This window comes from Mastigoproctus giganteus, chromosome 3 (genome assembly GCF_048544385.1).
Source record: "Mastigoproctus giganteus isolate SK-2022 chromosome 3, ASM4854438v1, whole genome shotgun sequence".
NCBI lineage: Eukaryota > Metazoa > Arthropoda > Arachnida > Uropygi > Thelyphonidae > Mastigoproctus > Mastigoproctus giganteus.
The window spans coordinates 160965301-160988614 of NC_143577.1; the positions used below are offsets into that span (position 1 = coordinate 160965301).

At 34.8% G+C, this 23314-nt stretch overlaps 1 protein-coding gene across 1 annotated transcript in view; it reads left to right on the forward strand.

Moving 5' to 3' along the window:
- LOC150088367 (methionine synthase-like) overlaps positions 1-23314 on the forward strand; it is a 668558-nt gene that overhangs the window by 579927 nt on the left and 65317 nt on the right. The window contains 2 exon segments of the mRNA XM_090370745.1: positions 9492-9622; positions 16587-16653. Coding sequence (XP_090226871.1) covers positions 9492-9622; positions 16587-16653 — 198 coding nt within the window.

The window sequence follows — 23314 nt, forward strand, 5'->3', positions numbered from 1 at the left end:
AGCTCTTTTTGAATGAAAAAAACAATAGTTATGACGAATTTTCGAATATAGATTGGCTAAATGATTTAATGTTCTTATGTGATATCACTCAGCATTTCAATGAACTGAATAAAAAACTTCAGGGACATGGACAAATTGCATTAATGATGTTTGAAAATATCAAAATATTTATGAAAAAACTTGACATCTTTACTAAAGATTTGGGAATGAGCACCATGAAATATTTTCCTCAATTACAAAAACATTTTCAAAACACTAAAGATTTTGAAAATATTCTTGACATTCAAGAAAATGCAATTAAAAAAATATTTAACCATTTAGCAAGAAATAAAACAAGCTTTCCATGAGAGATATAATCAATTTAAAAGTTTGGAAAATACATTTCACTTTATTTTATGCCCACATAAAGCAGAGTATGATACAGTGCAGCTAAACGATTTTATGTGGCTAGGTATCACTAACTTAGAAATGGAATTAATTGAATTCTAAAGCAGCATAGTGTGGAAAAATAAATTTGAAAACTTGATTTTCGAAATAGAAGGAAAAATTTCAGAAAGTAATGCAGATAGGCCTAACGAAGAGCCCACACTAAAAGTTGAAAATATTATATTAAATGCATGGTATTCTTTACCGAACAATTTTACATGTATGCAGAAACTGGCTAACGCTCTTCTCACAATGTTCGGGTCCACATATTCATGTGAAAAATTGTTTTTCTCAATGAATTTTGTTAAATCTTCCAACAGGAATAAACTTGGAAATGAATTGACTGCAAAATGTATTAAAGTAATAAACACGAAGTATGTACCTAATATTAAGAAACTATCTGAAAGTAAGCAACAACAAATTTCACATTAAATATAATTTTATGAACTTTATTACACATACTGTATCTGTAATTATGTTAATTATTAATGAAGAATATTTCAAAATAAAAGCATTTTCTTTTATTCCTTGCTCATTCAAATACTTTGTGCAGAGGCAATACTGGTCATGATGTCACCAGGTGCGGTACAAGGTATCAAATCAAGCTTCGATATTTACTTTTTTTTTTTAGCTCTTCACTTGCAGAAGTTAAAGTTATAAATCAAAAAGGAAACTAAAACCTTTTTTGGATTATTTCAAAAGTGAGAACCAAAAAGATTCAACTGTCAACTTTATCTCTTAACAAAATGTTTGATGTTTCCAAATACAGTGAAACTTCCCCTAATGGACATCTCTCTACAACGGACATTTTCAAATTCCCCAACTCTCCTCTATTGGTTTTAATGTGTTTTCAGCTTCTGTCTAGTGGACATTCTTTGTAACAGAAGCAGACAGGCAATCTGCACTGTTTCGTTTAGATTAGCACTTAATTTGATCTCCCCATAACGGACAGCGGGCGAGCTCACGGCCCTTTTTTCTAGGAACGTTTCTTCCACGTATTGCCTCAATCGTGTGTTTATTTTCTATTTCCGATTCTCTGAATTTTATCAAGGTTTACGTCGCGGTTCTAAACCCTTTTTCAAGAATTTTAAGGCATGTGTAAAACTTCTGATGAATTCGGTGTGTGCAGGGGGGGATTTTGTCGGCCTTTCGTCTTTTGAGTTTCAGTTTTCAGTTTTGTTCAGTGTCGTGTGAAGTGCACAATGTCTTCTCGTAAACATTTAACTTTAAAAGATAAAGTCGAAGTCATTAATGCGTATGATCGGCAAAAAAATAGTGTTCGCAATCTCGTTTCAAAATCCAAAATCGGGAAGACGCAGGTAAACGACATCCTAAAGAAAAAAAATAAACTGCTAAAACAATTTTGGCAACACGTAAATGATCAGGTTCAAAAATCATTCCCAAAAACTGTTGGACTTCAAATTGACAATGTTATGTATGAGTGGTTTTGTCACGCACGTGCTAAAAAAATTCCCATTAATGGGCCTATTATTAGGGAAAAGGCTTTGGAGGTTGCAAAATCTATGGGAGTAAATGAGTTCAAAGCTTCTGTGGGATGGCTAGACAAGTTCAAAACTCGGCATAAAATTTCTTGGAAAACCGTAAGTGGTGAAGGTGGATCTGTTGATACTGGGGTTGTAACAGAGAGGACTGTCAAATTGGAAGATTTATGTCGTGATTTTGAAGCTAAGGATATTTACAACTGTGACGAAACAGGGTTGTTTTTTAAAGCTCTTCCTGAAAAAACAATGAGTCTAAAAAACGAAAAGTGCCAGGGCAGAAAAATTTCTAAGGAACGCTTGACTGTACTATTGTGTACAAATATGCTGGGAGACTTTGAACAACCTCTTGTTATAGGAAAACCACAAAATCCTCATTGTTTCAAGGGCATAAAGTTGAATCTTTTGAATGTTGACTGGAGGTCTAATCTAATAAAAAAGCGTGGATGACACGCGATATCATGAGTGAATGGATGTCACTTTAACCAAAACATGATTCATCAAAACAGAAAAATTATTCTTTTCATGGATAATGCTGCATCTCACCCGCACATTGAATTGTCCAACATTCAAATCGTTTTTCTGCCACCAAACACATCTGCAGAGTGTCAGCCCTTGGATCAAGGGATAATAAAAAATTTTAAACTTCACTACAGAAAACGTGTTTTAAGACATCTCATTGCAAACATGAATGATGTAACATGTGCGTGTGACCTTGCAAAGAAACTCAGCATCCTAGATGTGAATCAGTGGAATTCCTCTTCAGTAAACGCAATTAGAAAACAAACTGTCGTGAACTGTTTTGTAAAGTCTGGTTTCTCAAACTCAAAAATTGAAGTTGTGAACAGCAATGCGGAGCACCAAGAAGAACAAGAACTTCAACATCTATTGATAATGTACGATACTTCCGCTACAAGTGACCCTGGCTACAAAGATATAGACTCGAACCTCACTACAGAAGATGGTGCTCTAGATATCAACGACATCATTATCATCGATATTTTTCAAGAAGTTCCTCATGAGGATGAAGAAATGGAAGGAGGTCATTCTGTCGAAGAACATATTAACGACGAACCACCGATGAAAATAGAAGAAGAGCTCATACAAATCAATCATTTAAAAATGTTTTTCGCCGCTGAAGAAGATACTGAAGGACTTTCAATGGTTTCTTCACTCCAAACAAATGTTGAAAACAAAATTATCAGCCGAAAGAAGGTGCAGAAGAAAATAAGTGATTACTGTATGTATTTTTCTTAAGATAAAGTCATAATATGCATAGCACAATTGTATGTATATTATTTACAAAAATATTGTGCAAAATCTATACATATTTTAATTTATATTTATTATCAAAAGCATAGATACCAAGGTTTCCTCCTTAAAAAACTGGGATTTTTCTTCCAGAAAAACACAAATCGTCCACAGAACATTTACAATTACCAGACATAAGACACACAGCACGGCATATGAATTTAAATATTCGGGTGGCCTAATAGTTTGGTTTTTGATGTGAAAACATCTATGGCAGCACTGGAGTAAAACTGATTGCTAATGAAATTTTCTTACAAAAATGATGCAATTGATTGTTAATGAAATTTTTTGCAGAAATGACGCAATTGATTGGTAACGAAATTTTTTATGGAAATGATGCGATTTACGTCACTTCCTATTAGGTGGCTGTTAGATTTTAAATGATGTCACTTCCTAAATGCCACTAGTGATGCTAACTCAGTCACTAATGTTGATTTGGTAGAGTAGCTAGTTGATGCAGTAGAGTAAGTACATACTAAGATATGGCAATGTCACTTCCTAAATGACACCAACTCAGTCACCACTGTTGATTTGGTAGCATAAGCAGCAGGTAGTAATATTATGCAAGAATTCTAATCTCAACGATGTCCATTTCCACTTGCAGTCTGCCAAACCCCATGTACTTTTTCTGACAGAATCTCAGTTATCGGTTGATTCAACTACTGCTCATCTCAGATGCCCAAATTATTCACTGTATGATTCCTTTCGCCTCAAAGGTGGTACTTGTGCATATGTCCGTTCTGATATTCCCTGTCAGAGACTTGGCAATTTGGAATCTCCTCCCTTTGATCTTCTCTAGCTTCAGATCTCTCTATCTCATTGTGTCAAATTCATCTGTTGTCTCTACCATTCTCCCAACTCCACTAATCACTTGGAGCTCTTTGACTTCCTCTCTTTGCAACCTGACTTTCTCCAGTCCAACTTTCCTAACAGTGAGGTAATTTTTCTTGGTGATTTTAATGTTCACAACTGCAGCTGGCTTTCGTTTTCTAGTCACACCGACCCAGAAGGTTGAGATGCTGAGGCTTTTGCAATTACTAATGACCTAGCACAGATTGTTCATTTACCTACAAGAATACCGGACAATCCAAATCATACAGCCAATACGCTTGATCTTTTTCTCACAAACAACCCTTCTAAGTACCGGTTGAAGTGAGAGGTCCTTTAGGCACTTCAGATCACAACTTGGTGATTTTCTCTTCTCCAATGGAACCTTTATCTCATGGCTATTCCCAACCTCATGTTGTTTGGCATTACAAGAATGCAAAATGGGATAACCTGCGAGACTTCTTTTCTTCATTTCCTTGGTCGGATTACTGTTTCAAAACTTCTGATGTCAACATTTGCTCAGATCGTGTCAGTGAAATTATTCTTGCAGGAATGGAATCCTTTATCTCACACTCCACTTTAAAATCTCGTCCTTTATCTAAACCTTGGTTTTCCAATAAATGTGCCAAGGCTGTTCAAGAGAAGAATGTTGCATATCGTAATTGGCTTGTTTCTAATTCTTCAGTTTCATTTTCTGCCTACACAAAAGCTCGCAACAATTTTAAAGCAGTTATTAATCAGTCCAAACTAGAGTTTGAACAGGCTAAGAGTAGAAGAAGCTCGAAGACATAGAGAAGCTCGAAGACATGATGACAGATGGACTAAGAAAATAACAGAATGGTATCCAAGAGGAGCTAGAAGAAAACCTGGAAGACAAAGGCGGATATGGATAGATGAAATTCATGAGTTTGTGGGTAGTAAATGGATGGCCAGTGCTCAAAACAGAAGTAACTGGAAAGTTGCTGGAGAGGCATTCATCCTACAGTGGATTGAAAATGGCTGATGATGATAAAGAGTAGAAAACTTGCTTCTTGCCCTAATGGTAGCCGAGCATTCTGGTCTCTTGCCAAGCTATTGGCCGCAACTTTTGCCCACCTCTGTCCAAACCAGATGGTTCTGTTGTCACTTCAGCCAAGGAGAAAGCGGACCTGCTAGCATCCCATTTTTCTTCCAGTTCATGTATTAATGATCTTGGTAAAACACCTCCCACCATTCCCAACACGCGTCATTCAATGCCTCCTGTGGTCTTCCGTCAAAAGGATATCAGAAGGATTTTGATTAAACTTGATGCTAAGAAAGCTCCAGATCCTGATGGTATTTCTCCACTTGTTCTCAAAACCTGTGCTCCTGAAATTACTCCAATTCTTTGCTGCCTTTTTTTCACTTTCTTATTCCAAAGGTGTTTTTTCTTCTGCTTGGAAATTTACTCATATCCAGCCAGTTCCTAAAAAGGGTGACAAATCACTCCCATCCAATTATCGTCCCATTGCAATTACTTCTACTCTTTCTAAAGTAATGGAGAAATCAATTAACCGCCAACTCTTAAACTACCTAGAAACCTTCAGTCTGATCAACGATCGCCAGTATGGATTCTGTCAGTCGATCCACTGGTGATATTCTGGCTTATGTTACCCATTTATGAACTAATTCAATGGAAAGGTTCGGTGAAACACAAGTAGTTGCTCTTGATATCTCAAAGGCTTTTGATCATGTTTGGCATAAAGGTCTTCTAAACAAGCTTCCATCTTATGGTTTGCCAACTGTTTTTAGTAATTGGTTATCCAGTTTTCTCTCTGATCGCTCACTGAGGGTGATGGTAGATGGCTCTCTGTCTTCTAACTTCTCCACTAATGCCGGTGTCCCCCCCAAGGTTCAGTTCTTTCCCCCACTCTTTTCCTCTTGCATATTAATGACCTTCTTCCATTGACTGGAAATCCTATCCATAGTTTTGCCGATGATAGCACTTTGCATTCCACTTTCCATTTTGAGAAACCTTGTCCTGCTCAATCAGCTTCAACTTCTCGAAAATCTGCTACCAATTCCTTATATGCCGACCTTCAGGTAATTCTCCAGTGGGGCAAAGACAACTTAGTTGATTTCAACCCTTCTAAAACTCAGTCTTGTCTTATATCTCGCAAAAAGAATTCTTCTGCTCCTATGCTTATCTTTAGTGACACTCCGATTTCTAGGCAAAATGATATATCTCTTTTGGGGATTACCCTGACTTCTAATCTCTCTTGGCACAAGCACATTACAAATATTGCTTCCTCTGCATCTAAAAAACTTGGTTTTCTCTTTCGCTCTCGACATTACTTTTCTTCCAAACAGCTGCTCACTCTGTATAAATCGCAAATCCGCTCTGCCATGGAATATTGTTCCCACATATCTGGGGATGGTGCCCCCAAAACCTCTCTCAAGGCTTCTTGATTCCATTCAGAAGAGGGCAGTTAGGTTAATTAATGATTCATCTCTAACAGAGTCTCTCCACTCGCTTTCTCATAGACGTACTGTTTCTGCTGCATTCCTCTTCTACAGATACTTTCATGGGCCCTGTTCTTCTGAATTGGCTTCTATAATTCCCGCTCTCTCTTTCAAAACAGTCCGAACATGTGCCGCCACCAGCCAACATCCATTTACTGTCCAACTTCAAACCCACAGAACCAACTTTTCATCTTCCTCATTTATTCATTCAACTGCCGTTTTCTGGAACAACCTTCCTTCATGCGTATTTCCTGAAAATTACAATCTACAGAAGTTCAAGTCCAATGTCAACAAATATCTTCTTTCGTCTTCTCAACCTCCAACCCAAGCACGGTACTAAGTACTATAGGTTGTAATACCTCTCATGTCTGGGGTTCACATAAAAAAAAAAAAAAAAAAAACATCTGGGGCAGTGCCCCCAAAACCTCTCTGCGGCTTCTAAATTCCATTCAGAAGAGGGCAGTTAGATTAATTGATGACTCCTCTCTAACAGTCTCTCCACTTGCTGTCTCATAGGCATACTGTGTCTGCTGCATGCCTTTTCTACAGATACTTCCATGGGTACTGTTCTTCTGAATTGGCTTCTATAATTCCCGCTCTCTCTTTCAAAACAGTCCGAACACGTGCCGCCACCAGCCAACATCCATTTACTGTCCAACTTTAATCTAACAACTTTTCATCTTCCTCATTTATTCATTCTAGTGCCATTTTCTGGAACAACCTTCCTTTGTGCATATTTCAAAAAAAAAAAAAAAAAAGAATAAAAGCTTCATAGCCACTAAAGAAGCCTCTCGTGTCAAAAAGGAACAAGTTCCAAAACATAGAGAACAAAAAAAATGCAGACTTTAATAAAATCTGCTTCTCAAGATTTTGATGAACATCAACTTTCTAAGTAGTGTAAGTAAATTTTGATCAAACTGTTCAAAAATTTAAACCGTTTTACTCTAGTGCCGCCATAGACGTTTTCACATAAAATAAAACATTTTTCAAGCATACAGGGTACACACACTGCATTTTTTTTGACCCCTTCAAAAAAGTTTTCAGACCCATATATATATATATATATATATATATATGTTTGTATGTATGTGTGTATATAGATATGTGTGAACACTGAGTTTTCTGAAAAGAAAATTCAAAGTTTTGTGTGTGGAACAACTCAACTTTATTCTTATTTTTATTCAGATATATAATAATAACTTTATATATCATCAATTTGCTATACATAGAACAAATAATTTGAAATATGTATACAAGCCCCAGGCTTGTATACATATTTCAAATTATGGGCTGGGTGTATGGGTGAGTATGGGCTGGGTGTGCCAAGCCCATACTCACATCTGGCGAGTATGGGCTTGGCACACCCAGGGTCCTGAGCTGGATATCATCATTCTTCTCTTTCTTGGTGATTCCCTTGTATTTCTGACACACACACACAAACACTCTCTCAGGGTAACTTAATTTTTTTTTTTTTTTTTTTTTTTTTGGCTGGTGCAACAAAAGCCTCAGGCTTCCTTGCACCATAAGCTAATTATAATAATAATTATCATTATTACAGGATCCCAGCAACCTTGATACTGCCTTTCCATTGTGGATATATCTTGATGAAACCACTCCCCTCATTCATCACACATCTCTCAGATTTTCAGGAGAAAATTCAAGATGGGAATGAAGAAAATGAATTTTCAATCACATTCGACAGCCTATGTTTTTGTAGCACTTAAGTAAATTAGACACCAACATTTCATAGTTTTCTTCTTTCCTATTACCCAAAAAAACATGTACTACTGCCTTAAATGATCGCCAAGCTGCCAAATTCAACCTCCTTTAACTTGGTTTCAAACACATCATCTTTCAGGAGTTTCCTAATTTGGGAAACACACTTCTCAAGTATGCAGATCTGTTACCTTCTTATCTAGTCCCTTCACAACATTTTTCATCAATCCAAGTTTGATGTGCAGGGGTGGAAAAAGAACCTTGTTTGAAGATACTAAAGGAATATATTTTACATTACATTGTCAGGGTATTCACTCATCCCATTTGTTCCAATGTTGCACAACATAATGTTCTTCTATCGCAACCTCCTACTCTCAAGGGGCTGGTTATGTTTGGAGAACAGATTTACAACCCTGAGAACATGTGCCAAGATTTTCCAAGTTAATACTTTGAAAATCTTGGCACAGCCTACAAAAATCCTCACCAAAAACACAAAGTGTGCTTTCTTTGATTTGTAAATTGTTGCATCAGAATTTGAACCTATAGGTAAAAAAAAAAGGTAAAGTGCAGCCATTATCAACCCACTGCAGGATGGAAGCCTCCTCAACAATTCATGTTGAGGGAAATGGACCATAATCTGCCACGCTGGTCCAGTGCAGGTTGGCAGATCGACCGTATTCAGCAGTCAGGGGCTTGAACCCCGGTCTACTCAAAGAGCGTGTGCTACTGCACTCGTGCTCCTGACCACTCGGCTACGGAGAACCTATAGGCAGCAGTCTAATTATGTTTAACACAAGAAAACTGAGGTCAAAATCGATTGCTAAAATTAAGAGAATTAGCTTATATCTGTTAAAATAAATCAGTATGTCATATATTACTGGCTACATTATGCAAAATTGGCATATTTTGGTAAAATGTAACTCCCTCTATATTTAATAACTGTGACATGATGTGAAATTATCATGGCTATTTTCAAAATCTATACATAAAAATTGGTCAAAAGCAGCATTTAAGTTCTTTCAAGTAAAAATTGTGTTGGCTAGTGTTATCAGATAAATAGAACACCATTAAACATTGTTGTTATTAGAATGCTAACTCTTTATGTTTTCGATTCATGTGTTATAGTATTAATTTCTTTTTCATATTGCTTGAAACAATATTTATATAAACTTTGCTGTTAGATGTTAAGAAAAAATTCTACTTTTTACCCTTTTTTTTTTTTTTAATTAGGCTGAAAAAGATAATGATGATCCATATCTTTGTCTGTCAGATTTCATTGCACCACAAGAAACTGGTATTACAGATTACATTGGAATGTTTGCTGTTTCAGTAGGGTTTAGATGTGAAGAATTATGCCATAAGTAAGAATTTGCTTTATCAAATAATTTTATGCTTTATGCTTATAAAAATTTTAGACTTTTAAATTCATACTGTTCCTTTATGTATACACAACCAGTAACATCATCATTAATTCAAATTTAATGGAGCTAAGATAAAGATTGCTTATTATGTTTTCTGCTGCTTCCATCTAAAAGTTTGCTTATATCAAAAGATGTCAGCAAACTTTTAGCTGTTTTAATGACAACATCCTTGGATTCAGGTCAAGTTTGCATTGATAGGAGATATACAAACATGTCTTATATTCACAGAGGTGGCTCAAATAGTGAAATGAACAACTTTGGACCTGTCAGTTTGACTTCTGCACCAGGAAAGATTATGAAGTCCTTGGGGACAGAATACATGACTAGTTAAGTACATGAAATATATGGAATTATAAAGGAATAACAACACAGGCAGATCACGACTGACTAATCTAATTAACTACTGTGGGGTTATCAATAAAGAATTGGATGGAAGAAATAACTTTGACATCAGTTCCTTTGGTTTCAGAAAGGTTTTGATACAGTCCCACATGAATTATTATTGTATAAACTAGAGCAATATGCCATTAAGGATAAGTTATTACCAATGGTGGGATTCAAATAATTTAACAACCGGTTCGCTGCCCGAATGACCGTTCTAAGTATAAAAAAACTATATACCAAAAGATAGTTTATTATTTCATGCATATTTAAGTTAATACTTAAATAAGAACAATAAAAGAGATCCACAAAACTAGATTATGTTATAAGAAAGAGTTTTAAAATATTAATGAAAAAATATTAAATAATACCTGACAGAAAACAATAAAACTGTTATTTAAGATATTTCCATATTGCTTCTTGATTGGCATCCTCACTTGCAATTTTCTTCACTTTTATCTGAGCATCATTGGCTGAGTGATTTATCCTTAACTATCTTTTCACTGTAGGAGTAGGATTCCATTCCTTTAGAGGTAGGCCGATTTAGACTAATAGTCATTGTGTTTGATATATTAGAAACAGTTAGGCGACTTCTCTTTGAACATATTATGTTCATCTTTGAAAAACCCCTTTCCGCTTCTGCTGAACTTACAGCAGTTGTTCTGACAATATTTTTAGCCCTTTGAATACTTTCAGGAATTGCATAATTCTGGGAATTTTTTAAAATGTTTTCAACGAAATCTCGATAATCTTTAATATCAATTTGGTAATTAAAAATGTCATTAAATACGTGCAATTGTTCTTCAGCTGCTTTCCATGGAACTAGTACTTCTTCAATATTCCAGTAATCTGGCTCCGAGAAATTGTAATTTATTTCTATCTTGAAATTGGCTACAACTTGCTTTTAAATGACTAATGGATTGTTCACAATCCATTAGTCTTTTTTTCAAATTTGTTACGATGTTTTCTAAAAGTCTTTCCCAAGGAAGCCCGACAAATCGATGATTTTCTACAAATTTTATAATTTTGAAGGTTTCTGAAGTAATTAATTCATCAACTTTTTTTTTGTATGGACCCTTTTCCTTTCCAAGCATTTGAAATGCTTTTATAGATCTTATCACGAGTTTTTCAGCCTTTATTATACCTATATTTCAGCCTATATTTCTTGCTTGCAGTGCATTTGAAAGAAGAGAAATTTCGTTTAAAATATCAATCATCAATGCCAAATCAGTTATAAAATATAACTGATTTGGCATTGATGTACTTTTTACTAAGTACTTTTTATTTGAATAAAAATAGTGATGTAGCACTGGATAAGCGCGCCACACAGCTAGGGTTGACCTTAAACTACAGGCAGCCCATCTTGGTCCCAAAACTCTACCAATCTTTATAATTTCAATTCCAAGTTGTTCAGATATTTTGGAAAGTTCAATTTGGTTCTTATTGGATTGATGAAAAATAGTATATATCTTATCAATAAATATTTTAAAATGATTTACTTGCTTTATTTTCATTATCAAATCATCTAAAACAAGATGGAGACGATGATTTAAACAGTGCCATATTATTATGTTTGGAAACTCTTTTGCAATCCTAGTGCTCACTCCAGATTTTCTCCCAAGCATAACGCTGGCACCATCGGAGCAAAATCCTATTAAATTTTTTTCTAGGTAGTTCTTAGTAAGCCCAACATTATTTAAACTTTCCATAACTGAAGAACATATTGTCTCTGCATCTTGTTTTTCCAGTTTAACTAGTTCAATGAAAATTGTTGGTGATGTAACTGAATCCTCAACTTTTAAGAAAAGTATAATAACTGGGTTGCAGGATATCGTTGAAGCTTCGTCAATAATCAAACATATTTTCAGATTATTTTCAATAATTTTATTAAATATTTCTTTTTTAATTTCCTTTGCAATGAAATCAACTACTTTCACAGCAGTTTTACGAGAATGTAATCCTATTCCCATATCTAATCCATTTTTAATTTGCACTTCTATCTCATCTTCTATGTCTAAAAACGGTTTACGTCTTTTTGCCAGGCTGTAAACTGTATTAAATACTCTACAAGTAGCACTTAAATATTTTTCATTCATCGTATCTATTACTTTTGTTATTGAATCCTGCTCACTTTGTTTTAAGTTCTCTTTACAAATGTTATGAGCTTTTGATGAAAAATGTTCTTTCATTTTTTTTCCTTAGAGAAGCTTGTTGTACCTTTTTATTTTTCTCTGATGCCTCAATCTGAAAACATTTCCATTCTTTTGAACACATGAACACTTTTCTCTTTTATGAAGTCATATTTTGCACAATACTCGCAACCTAACTTTTTGTTAAAAATTACCAGTCCGTCATATTTTTCTTTAAAATTGTTATATTGTTGCACTGTCCAGTATTCAGGAAGATTATTTTCAATTTTGGAGTTATAATTTTTTTATTTCAATAGTTGATGTGCTGCTTTCTTCAAGTTGGAGTGGTTGTGCTTTTGACTGTTTTGTACCATCCAAGGCCAATTCTGATACAACAAATTCTGATTTTGGTTTCTTATTGAAAAAATCTGTCAAACTCTGTTGCCTTTTCATCCTTTTAAGGGCTACTGCAAAAAATTTAAAAAATGTTTTATTTTAATATATTATAGAGTAGGAGCGGATATGTGCCTATATATATATGAATATTTTTACTGGTTCTGTCCACATGTGGTCATATGATATGACTCATATCATAAACTTTTATAAAGAAAGCACTGTGCTTAAACCATTGATAAACATCAGTCAGAACATACATTTTCATTTTATCGATACTAAACGAAAATTTCTTGCTGAATTAATAAATGGCATAGGCTATGCAGATTAAATACGATAGAACAATGTGTACGACAAACCTATTTGTCACGGGAAAGTTGATAAAAACGTCTTAATTACCACGTGCACACTGGCATAAGGATTCCAACATGAAAGAACATTCTTCCACGGCTTCCAAAATGGGTGATAAGATAATCCTTGAAATCTATATTTCTATTGGTTCATTGTGTCCTAGCTTCCTATTGTTTTTATTGATCGGGGAACACCAACACACTCATAATATCTCGTGTGAATTTAGGGCATAACACAAAGCTGAAACAAATGACAGTGTGTCACCCCCTGGTTGTTTGGCACTTTTTCTCTTTACGTTATATGGTTGTTTACTTGAGTAACAAACGCGAGGGAATAAAAATGTAGTATTTTATCAAAGGTGTAATGAGTTTTATGAAATGAATAAATAAATATTACAAGCATAGTTCCGTCTAATTTTTTTCACCTATGGATGGAATGAACATTACTACGTTCACTTGGAATACACTGTTGCATAGATGAACGTTAAAAAAGAGTAAGGAATGTAAATTTGTGATTTCCACATTGGGTGGCTGCCCAGATGCCCACCTTAGAGAGAACCCTGATCACAAGTGCCATTTTAACAACCGGTTTGCCAAACTCAACAAAAAATTAGGTATCGATTCTGCTGAACCGGTGCAAACCGGCTGAATCCCACCACTGGTTATTACTATGGATAAAGAGATAAATAGTTCCAGGAGACAGAACATAGTTATAAAGAGCATTTTTCTTCATTGAATTAATGTAATGAGTGTACCCCACAGGGTTTGGTTCTAGGCCCTTTGCTGTTTGTAACCATTAATGATATCGATGCAAGTATTTCATGTTTGATGTCCAAATTTTCTGATGATGATGATGCAAAAGTGAGCAGAGCAGTAATGACATAATTAAGATATGCTACTTCAACCAGACTTAGATAAATTATTTGGATGGGGAAAGAAATGGCAGCTGAAGTTTAATACTGGAAAATGCAAGGACTGGCATATGGGTAGCTGTGATTCCACAGTAATTTACTACCTGGGTATCACCAAACTCATGATTGTAGATAATGAGGACTTGGTAGTGACTATATAATCTGATATGAAGTATTCATATTAGTGGAATACGATGCCAGAAAGGAATAAAGCATCATCCAAAAAAAAAACCCCTTCACACATCACCTGTCCTCTCCAATTATTTGTCTAGTTCTTCCATGAATTTATTCAAACTACCCACATCCACAACAAAGATAGAAGTTTGGTCCTCCCCGGGAAAACCTCTGACAGTGCATTTATCCTGCAGCCATCCTTTCTCACTTTGAATTTATGTCCCATCATACATAATCGAGGAAGAATGCCATCAGCACTGAGCTTTCATAATCCATTCAAAGCCTAAAACACCTCAATCAGATCACTTTGTAGGTGCCTAGTCTCTGTATATTGCAGTTTTAAGACTATCCTTTCATTCCTCTCTGCACCCATTCCAGCAGATCTCCATCCTTCCTAAAATGAGGCCTCTGGATATGTATACAGTACTCAAGATGCTGCCTAACCTTTGCCTTGTACAATGGGATCATCACCCCTTATTCCTGCTAGCAAAGTTCCTATATATTATTGACAAAACCCCATGAGCTGCCCTGGTAGCCTTTCTGAATTGCTCAGAGAACTTCATATCTGACTGCAAAGTTTTTCATATCTAACTGCACAGGTTTTCTGAATAGTGTAGGAAGGTTACATGGGGCAGCTCATAGGGTTCTGTCAGTGAAGTATAGGAATTTTTACAGTAGTGATAAACACTTGATTGAGGTGCTTAAGGCCTTGAAAGGTTTGGATAAACTAAATGCTTTGGGTAAACGTAAAAACTTCAACTAAATGCTGAAGATAAAAAAAAAAGTAAGTACACATACCACGCATGGGATAATAGTAGTGTTTTTATTCTAGATTAATGGGTAAATTAAAAGAAACACAACCAAAACAAGTTCTACAGAGGACTGTAGGACTTGTTTTGGTTGTATTTCTAACTTTTTATACCGATACCTAATTTTTTGTTGTAAGGATCATTTTGGTTGTACACCTCGTCCATCAGTCAGGTTGTGCTGAGGGATTTTAAACTTAGTCATGTTAAATGCAAGAGAGCATAAATTTAAATTGAGAGGAGATAATTATGAATGTGATACTCTCAAATTTTCCATTAATCAAAGAGTGATTGGCTATTGCCTGCTTCTGCAATTTGGAAGTTTGCCTAAATTTAAGGAGGGATTGAATATATACCTGAAAGAAACAGGTAAATAAAGTGAGATTGGTTATTTTTAATTTAATTTATTTTATTTTTGGCTTCTGTTACATAAGCTTGCTTCCTTGCATAAATTTGCAAATTCTAATACTATATCTGTACCAACACAGTATTTTTTAATATGAAATATTGTTGTTTTTTTTATCCTGTCTTACTTCTTATTCTGTATCGTGAACAAATCGTTCTTTTTAATTCAAGATTTTAAAATTAAGAACAAAAACCACACTTGTTCCAAATTTTGCTAGACATTTCCTTTCCTAATTTTGAAGTTTAAAACCTGATTTCCTTTTTCCATTTTCATTGCTGCAGAGGTATGTACATTTGCATGACTTTCTTCAGTCACTTTATCCAATTAAAAACAATATTGGTTAGTTACTTTAGGTTGACTAAATTATTACAAAGACAGTTATAAACATTTCTAAAGAGCATGTGCCAGAGTGCTATCACTGTCACTGGAGAGACCACAACATCCACTGATAGTTGACTACAAAAGTTAATGCAGGCAGAGAAAGAGATGCATTATTTTAGAAGCTGTTTCAAATATATATTTTTAATTATCATTACTTGTAATTAAGAAAACTCTAATTATATTATCCATACCAAGGTCACACTATTCATTCGCCATTGCTGGGTCAGTTTACTTTAAATGCCAGGGCTAATTTCTTGTGTAATCTCTCATTGTAGATCCATGTGCATCTAGCATGTTGAAATGTAAAAGGATTGTTTGTTTTTTTTTCTATTAAACAAAACTTCATCTCAAGAAAAAGGAGCTAAAAGTGTCAACTTTAATGAGTCTCTATTTGAGAATATGTGAAAAATAAAGAGATATTCCTCTTGTTAACAAAATGATGCTTTGAAATTTGCATATTACCGTTAACCAGTAGGCAAACCAAGGAAAACAGAAACTTCGTTGTTTTCCTTTTTCGTAAAAATAATATTATCCTATTAAATTTATATTGAAAAACCTTATGTTATAGTATACTTTTACCAATATGAATACAGTATGTATATAAATAAATTTACTTTTATTATTTATGAGTTTTTTTCTCTCAGTTTGCAGAACTAATCTTATCCATCAATTTGATTACTGGGAAATTTATCTCCCAACCACTCCAGATAATCAGGAGTCTACTTTATTTATTGCTTTTTGCTTAATCTAGTAAATTTCTCTTAGAGTAATTCCATTTCTTTAAGCACACAAATTCCATTCTTAAAATATGGAATAGAACCTGTACACCTAAATATTTCTTGTAAAAACTTTTTTGTACTTTGTGAATAAAGGCAACTTGAACAAAACACTACTCTAGATTTTAGAATTAGTGATTACATACAACATGGCTTACACACATATTTTACAATGGATGATTTACTCATTTTTGTAGATATGAGAAGAAGTTGGATGACTATAATGCTATCATAGTGAAATCCTTGGCAGATCGACTAGCAGAGGTAGGGAATTTCAAGTTTCTTGGTTTTTCCTATGAGCTAAGTTTATGAAATTATGATTTGACAGCTAACTTTATGAGCTGACTAAACAGCTATTCAAATAGCAGACAGGAAATTCATATTAATTACTTCTAGTTTTTTTATATGCTAAAAATAAAGAATATACCTTTTTTTTTTTTTTTTTTTTTGTAACACAATGCACCTCTTTAGAATAGTAGGAGACAGCTATAAAGCAAGGGACACCTTTATTTTTAACAAAAACTCCTTGAGTGTCTTTGTTACGTATCTCTTGTAATACTCATACAAGGCAGAATTACTTGCAAGTACAAGTAGTTCTCGACTTTACGAGTTAATTCGTTCCTAGCGCACGCTTGTAAAGCGAAAACTCGTAAAGTGGGAATTAAATCCCATAGACAATGTTAAAAATAGGGGTTATGTTCTCAACAATGAAATTAGTTAGCTAATTAATTTATGTTTAAACAATGATTGATTTATCCAAAGAAATTGAAATGTAGCTTGTAAAATCAAGCAAATTATAATAATAAAGAAATTATTTATGACTTACAAATTTTAAAGAATGTTTATTCTTCATCATTGACTAAATGCACACTCGTTGATCACTTATTATTGGCTCGGCACTCATTATTTATTTCCAAGATAATCTTCTATTTTCTTTATAAATTTCAATAGATGCACAAGCATTTTTTAACAGAATGCACAAATTGCAACTAACACGATTTCCGCAGAGTAACAAGTTTACGAAGCTTTAAAAAAAAAAAAGGAATGAAGAGAAGATTCTGAAAATTTATTTATGTTTTTTATATGATCGAAGATTTCAGTAAAGGGGAAACACATTTCACCATAATAACGCAAAAAACCACACTATTCCAGCTATCGGTATTTTCACAAATGCAATAACATCGAGTTTACTACCCGTTTATAATTGCTTGCAGTAACAGAAAAGCACAATAAACCGAAAAGTGCAAATTGTTTTCATTGTTTTATGGTTGTGACCTCCAGAAATGTGCTTTAGAAAAATGTAACAAAGGCGTTCAAAATTGGTTCTTATAACAGAACTTATATGGTAACGATGAAAGTGCAGTGCATTTTATTGATTTGAATTGGTAACTAATACAATTTGCACTATAAAAACGAGTTTTATATAGCGAAAATTTCAACTTCCGAGGTTGTGGAACGAATTGCCAAAAAACAATATGTTATTGGGTTCACATTATGATATTTTCACGATATGATGGTGTCTCTGGAACAGATTAATATCGTAAAGCTGGGTACACTGTATTGTATAGCTATGCGCATGGTTTTAAATGTTGTATTCATGAATGTTTAACATTCATTTTTATGTTCATATTTTTTATTTTGTTGATATTTCATACTTTGAAAAAAAAAAAAACTCGTAAACTCAGGAACTCATAAAATGAAAACTCAAAGCGAGAACTGCTTATATACTTGCATGTACACCAATGCTAGGAGTATAGTAAATAATTTGATGAATTTGAAGTGCCAGTCAAGACAGTAAAGGAGGACATTGTTGTGATGTCAGAGACGTGGTTCACACAGATATAAGGAATGCAGAATTGGAATTTTGGAAATACAATGTATACAAAAAGGATAATTAAGAAACACGCTGTTAATTAAGAAACACACAAAATCTAAGGCAGTGCATTCATTTGAAATGGGTGGACAGTGCAATGTTCAGTCAGCTTGGGGTAACATAAGCACTGTGAAAGCAAAAATGAGGGTAGGAATGTGTTATAAGCCTAATGACTCTGATGAGTACAATGAACTATAGAGAGAAATAGGGTGGGCCAGTAAATCAGAATGTCTTATAATAGGGATTTTAACTTCCCATATATTGACTGGAACTTGTGGGTTGGTCACTCACACACTAGCAAGACTTTTGTGGATTTATTGGATGATTGTTTTCTACAGCAGCATGTTCGATAGGCAACCAGGGGAGTAAAACGCTTAATCTGATTATCAGCAGTGATTATTCATGCATTAAGAATCTGCGGATAAAGGAACCTCTTTGTGGCATTGACCACATTGAGTGTATTAATGTGAGATTTACTTAAAGAAGTAACTACTATTAGTGGTAAAGGGAAGGGTTTTTGTTTTCATAAAGGCAACTACAAGGTCCCAGACAGTTTTTAAATTCTGTACAGTGGGACCAACTGATGACATTACCCACAGCAAATTCTAAACGGGAAGCATATTTCACTGCTTCTATTGGAATGAGCAGAAGCCTGAAAAACAAGATGCAGGATATTTCAGAGACTGCCGGGAGTCATTGCGGTACAAGTAAACACATGGGTTGTGTTAGGGTAGCTGAGAATAGAAATAGGTGCATGTATACTTGCGTGTATACCAATGCTAGGAGTTTAGTAAATAAATTTGATGAATTTGAGGTATTGCTCAAAACATCAAAGGCAGATATTGTTGGGATATCAGAGACGTGGTGTCACACAGATATAAGGAATGCAGAACTGGAATTTGGGGAGTACAATGTCTACAGAAAGGATAGACTGGATAGGAAGGGAGGAGGGGTTATGCTATTAGTTAAGAAATACATAAAATCCAAGGAAGTGAAGCCAGTGGACATCGCTGGACAGTGCAGTGTCGAGTCAGTTTGGTGTGACATAAGCATTGGGAGATCAAAATTGAGAGTAGGAGTGTGCTATAGGCCTAATGACTCTGATGAGTATAATAAGATACTGTACAGGGAAGTAGAGTGGGCCAGTAAATCAGAGAGTCTCAAGCATTCAAGGAATTAATCTTGGAAGCTACTAGGCTTTCCATACCACCTAAGAAAATTACATAATTGTCTGTCATTGTCCATGCTTGTTTCTTTTGCACAGTTAAACTCTTAATTTCACTCACTGTCCATTTTGCACCTATGTCTCAACCACTGACACAAATACATTTATGCTTCGAGGCAAATTTGACACAAATACATTTGCACTCTTGAATATTTCCCATAGTATATTTGTATATGATAGCATGTAGTAGCCTCTCCAATTAATCAATCCCAAGAAATATCCTTGAGGCCCTTGCCTTTACCTTTGATCACATAAGTTTTTTTTAGATAAAGCCCATTTTATGGTATTGTAGTCACTGCCTGCTATTAGTTTCCCCAATGTAAAGTTTTTGATACAGTTAGGCTCCTTAGTGAGAATAGATTTAGGATATTAAAGTACATGCATCCCACATTTTATGCAAGAGTTACATTTTGCAAAAACCGTGCATAAAGGGAAATCACATAAAGCTGTAACTTAAAATCAGTTTAAAAAAAGGGGTTATGTGGGACGGTTTTAGTTGTAGCATCCCAAATGCATTTTAATCATATAAATACATGCTGATATACAGTGCTTTTTTTGTAAAAAAATAGGTGCTGGTACTCATTCTTTGCTATCAGGAAAAATTGAAATTTAAAAGGACATGAAAAGTACAGTACTTTAAAAAAGTATTTCCTGATAATGTTACTTTAGTAGTAATGTTTTTGGAATAAGAACAACAAATTCAGTATATTAACACACAGTTTATTAAGCATAAATTTATTATTCAGATATATAAAAAATTAAGTAAAATGTGTAAAAAATAAATAATAAGTAAAAATTAGTAAAAAAAATTTTTTTTATAGAATATTCCAAATTTTTATTGAATTCTCATCAAACACACTATGCCAACTTCTTTTCTTACTGTTTGTGTCTGTTGATGAATGACACTTCCGAAGCAGTCACGAATCGACATATTTGCTGGATCGAAGTGTGTCACCGGTGGGCCTACAATTTTAAGAAATAGTAGTGAAGAAATTGTTTTTGTCATCAACGACACGCTCTGGTTGGGCTGACGATCAGATTCATTTGTGAAAATTCTCATTCACATTCACTAGAGGAAATTGGTATCACACTCAGAGCGTTCATCAAATTCTCTGAGTGCATTTGTTGTACTTAATAAAATTTTCGAATATTTTCAATTTCAGGTATATTATTATTTTTATTTATTCACCTTAATATTCACCTTATATTCATCTTAAGCAGTGATCCATTCAGGTTGTAAATTTTCTAAAGTGAGAATTTAAAAGCAAAAGTAAGGTATTTTTTTGAAAAACAAAAGAAAGTCATATTTTTATAATTTTAATAAAATCTAAAAAATAAATTAGTGACATAGATTTGTTACACATAAAAAAGTATTGGGAATTTGCATTTTTTATATATAGCTTGAAAATAAAAAATGGTAACATGAAAACAGGAACTCGGACACAGCATGGTTTTGTTAAGGGGATGTCTTGCCAGACCAATCTGATTGGATACTATGATGCAGTCACAAAAGAACTGGATGCATGGAATAACTTTGATATTATATACTTGGATCTTAGAAAGGCTTTTGATACTGTTCCACATGGAAGACTGCTGCACAAATTGGAGCAGTGTGGCATTGGAGGCAAATTGCTGCTATGGATAAAGGGGTGGTTGAGGGGGAGAAGACAGAGAATGGTAATTAATGGACACTGCTCATTGTGGACTAATGTTATTAATGGAGACCCTCAGGGTTCAGTATTGGGTCCATTATTGTTTTCTGTATTTATAAATGATATTGATGATGGTATATCAAGCTTAATGTCCAAGTTTGCAGACGATACAAAGGTTGGCAGGGTTGTCAAGGACACTACTGACACTATGCTGCTGCAACAGGATCTGGAAAGGTTGAGCAGATGGGCTGAGAGATGGCAAATGAAGTTTAACATTGAAAAATGTAAAGTACTACATATGGGAAACAGCAACCCCAGAGCAACATATCAACTCTGTGGTACTACACTGACAGTGGTAGAGAATGAAAGGGACCTGGGGGTGGTTGTGCAGGCAGATATGAAGTTCTCTGAGCAGTGCAGACGGGCTGCAAGAGTAGCTCATGGTGTATTGTCGATGATATATAGGAATTTTTCTAGCAGGGATAAGGAGGTGATTATTCCCTTGTATAAGGCAATGGTCAGGCCACACCTAGAGTACTGTATACAGGTCTGGAGCCTCATTTCAAGAAGGATGTAGAGCTGCTGGAACGAGTACAGAGAAGGGCAACAAGATTAGTGAATGGAACAAAGGGGTGCTCTTACAAAGAAAGGCTTACGTTTTGCAAATTACAGTGTCTCCAGACACTGTAATTTGTAGGCACCAGCGAGGTGATCTGATAGAGGTGTATAAAGCCTTGAATGGTTTGAGCATGCTCAATGCTGATGGGATTCTTCCTCTTGCTCAGAGTAATCACCTGAGAGGGCATAAATTCAATTTGAGGAACGACAGATGTAGGATAGACGTGCGGAAATTTGCCTTTAGCCAGCGGGTGGTTGAACAGACTTCCATCCCTTGTCGTGGAAGTTGATAGCCTAAATAAGTTTAAGGCTGAGCTGGACAGGTATTTCGAAAGAACAGAGGGGTGAAGTGGAAGTGATTATTTTTTATTTATTTTATTTTATTTTATTTTTTTGGCTGATGCTGCATAAGCTTGCTTTCTTGCATCAAATGCCTCTGCTAATGCTAATTTAACAAGATATGGAAAATGTAACGCATTAATTTTTCTCGAATCACTTATTGTGGCCCCAAAAAAATCTAACTTTGAATATGACCCGTGTACGGGAATAAGTTGGACACCACTGCAGTAGAAGGTGAACCAGAGCCCATTGGGAATACCCCTTGATCTGCTCACTGTTGACTAGTGCAACTTCTCCATATGTGGGACAGTGGTCGGATCGGTTTTACCAGGTACCCATAAGTTGTAGAATGGTAATCCTTTTAGCTTTCTCAATTCTTGCTTAGCAGCAGGACTAATTTCCTGTGCCTGAAGCCAGAAGTGCGAACAGTGCATGCCCAGTTAAGTCTCTCCATTCGTTATATGAAAATTTTCTTCGCTCAACAGAAACTATTTTAAATGTAATTTCTAAGGGGAATTAAAAAAAAAAATTGCTATAAAAGGAGTTCGTTAAACAGAATTCCGACTGAGTAATTTAGAATTCTAAAAATGATTACAAAGTTTTATATAGAACATATCTTAACAATAGACAGTGAAAAATGCAAATTTAGTTAAATAACTTTAAGCATAATTTAAATAGTATCTAAACATGTGAAAAAATTTAGGAATATTACAAATTTCGAAGCGTACTGCATCCAGATGATACACATCACTGTTAATAAAGGTGCTAGTATGCCGTACCATTGCGTACCATCTCAAAAAAAGCTGCTGGTATACATTAAGAATTAACACTAAGCTTAACATAAAGTTTTTTTGGGACATTATTTTAATTAAAAATAAATCACTCACCAAAATAGACAGGCAGTAAGGCTCATGGGAATGATATGTAGGTGCTGATGATGGAATATAACCTATATTCAGTGATGCAGGGTCATCTCGGTTTGAATTTGAATTGGGAAAATGAGACAGGATTACATCAAGTGGAAAAATCTCTGGTGGGTTACATGACATTGGAGGTGATAATGCAACTGGCTCATCATAGTGAGCTGGAGGTGGAGATGAAGTCCATGAGGAACTGCATAATACTGGTTTGCCAAGCTAGTCTCTGTTTCTTTGCATACGATTCCTTGTAAGGCATCAGGAAGTTATCAAGACCATGTTTAAAAGGCAGTCTTCATAA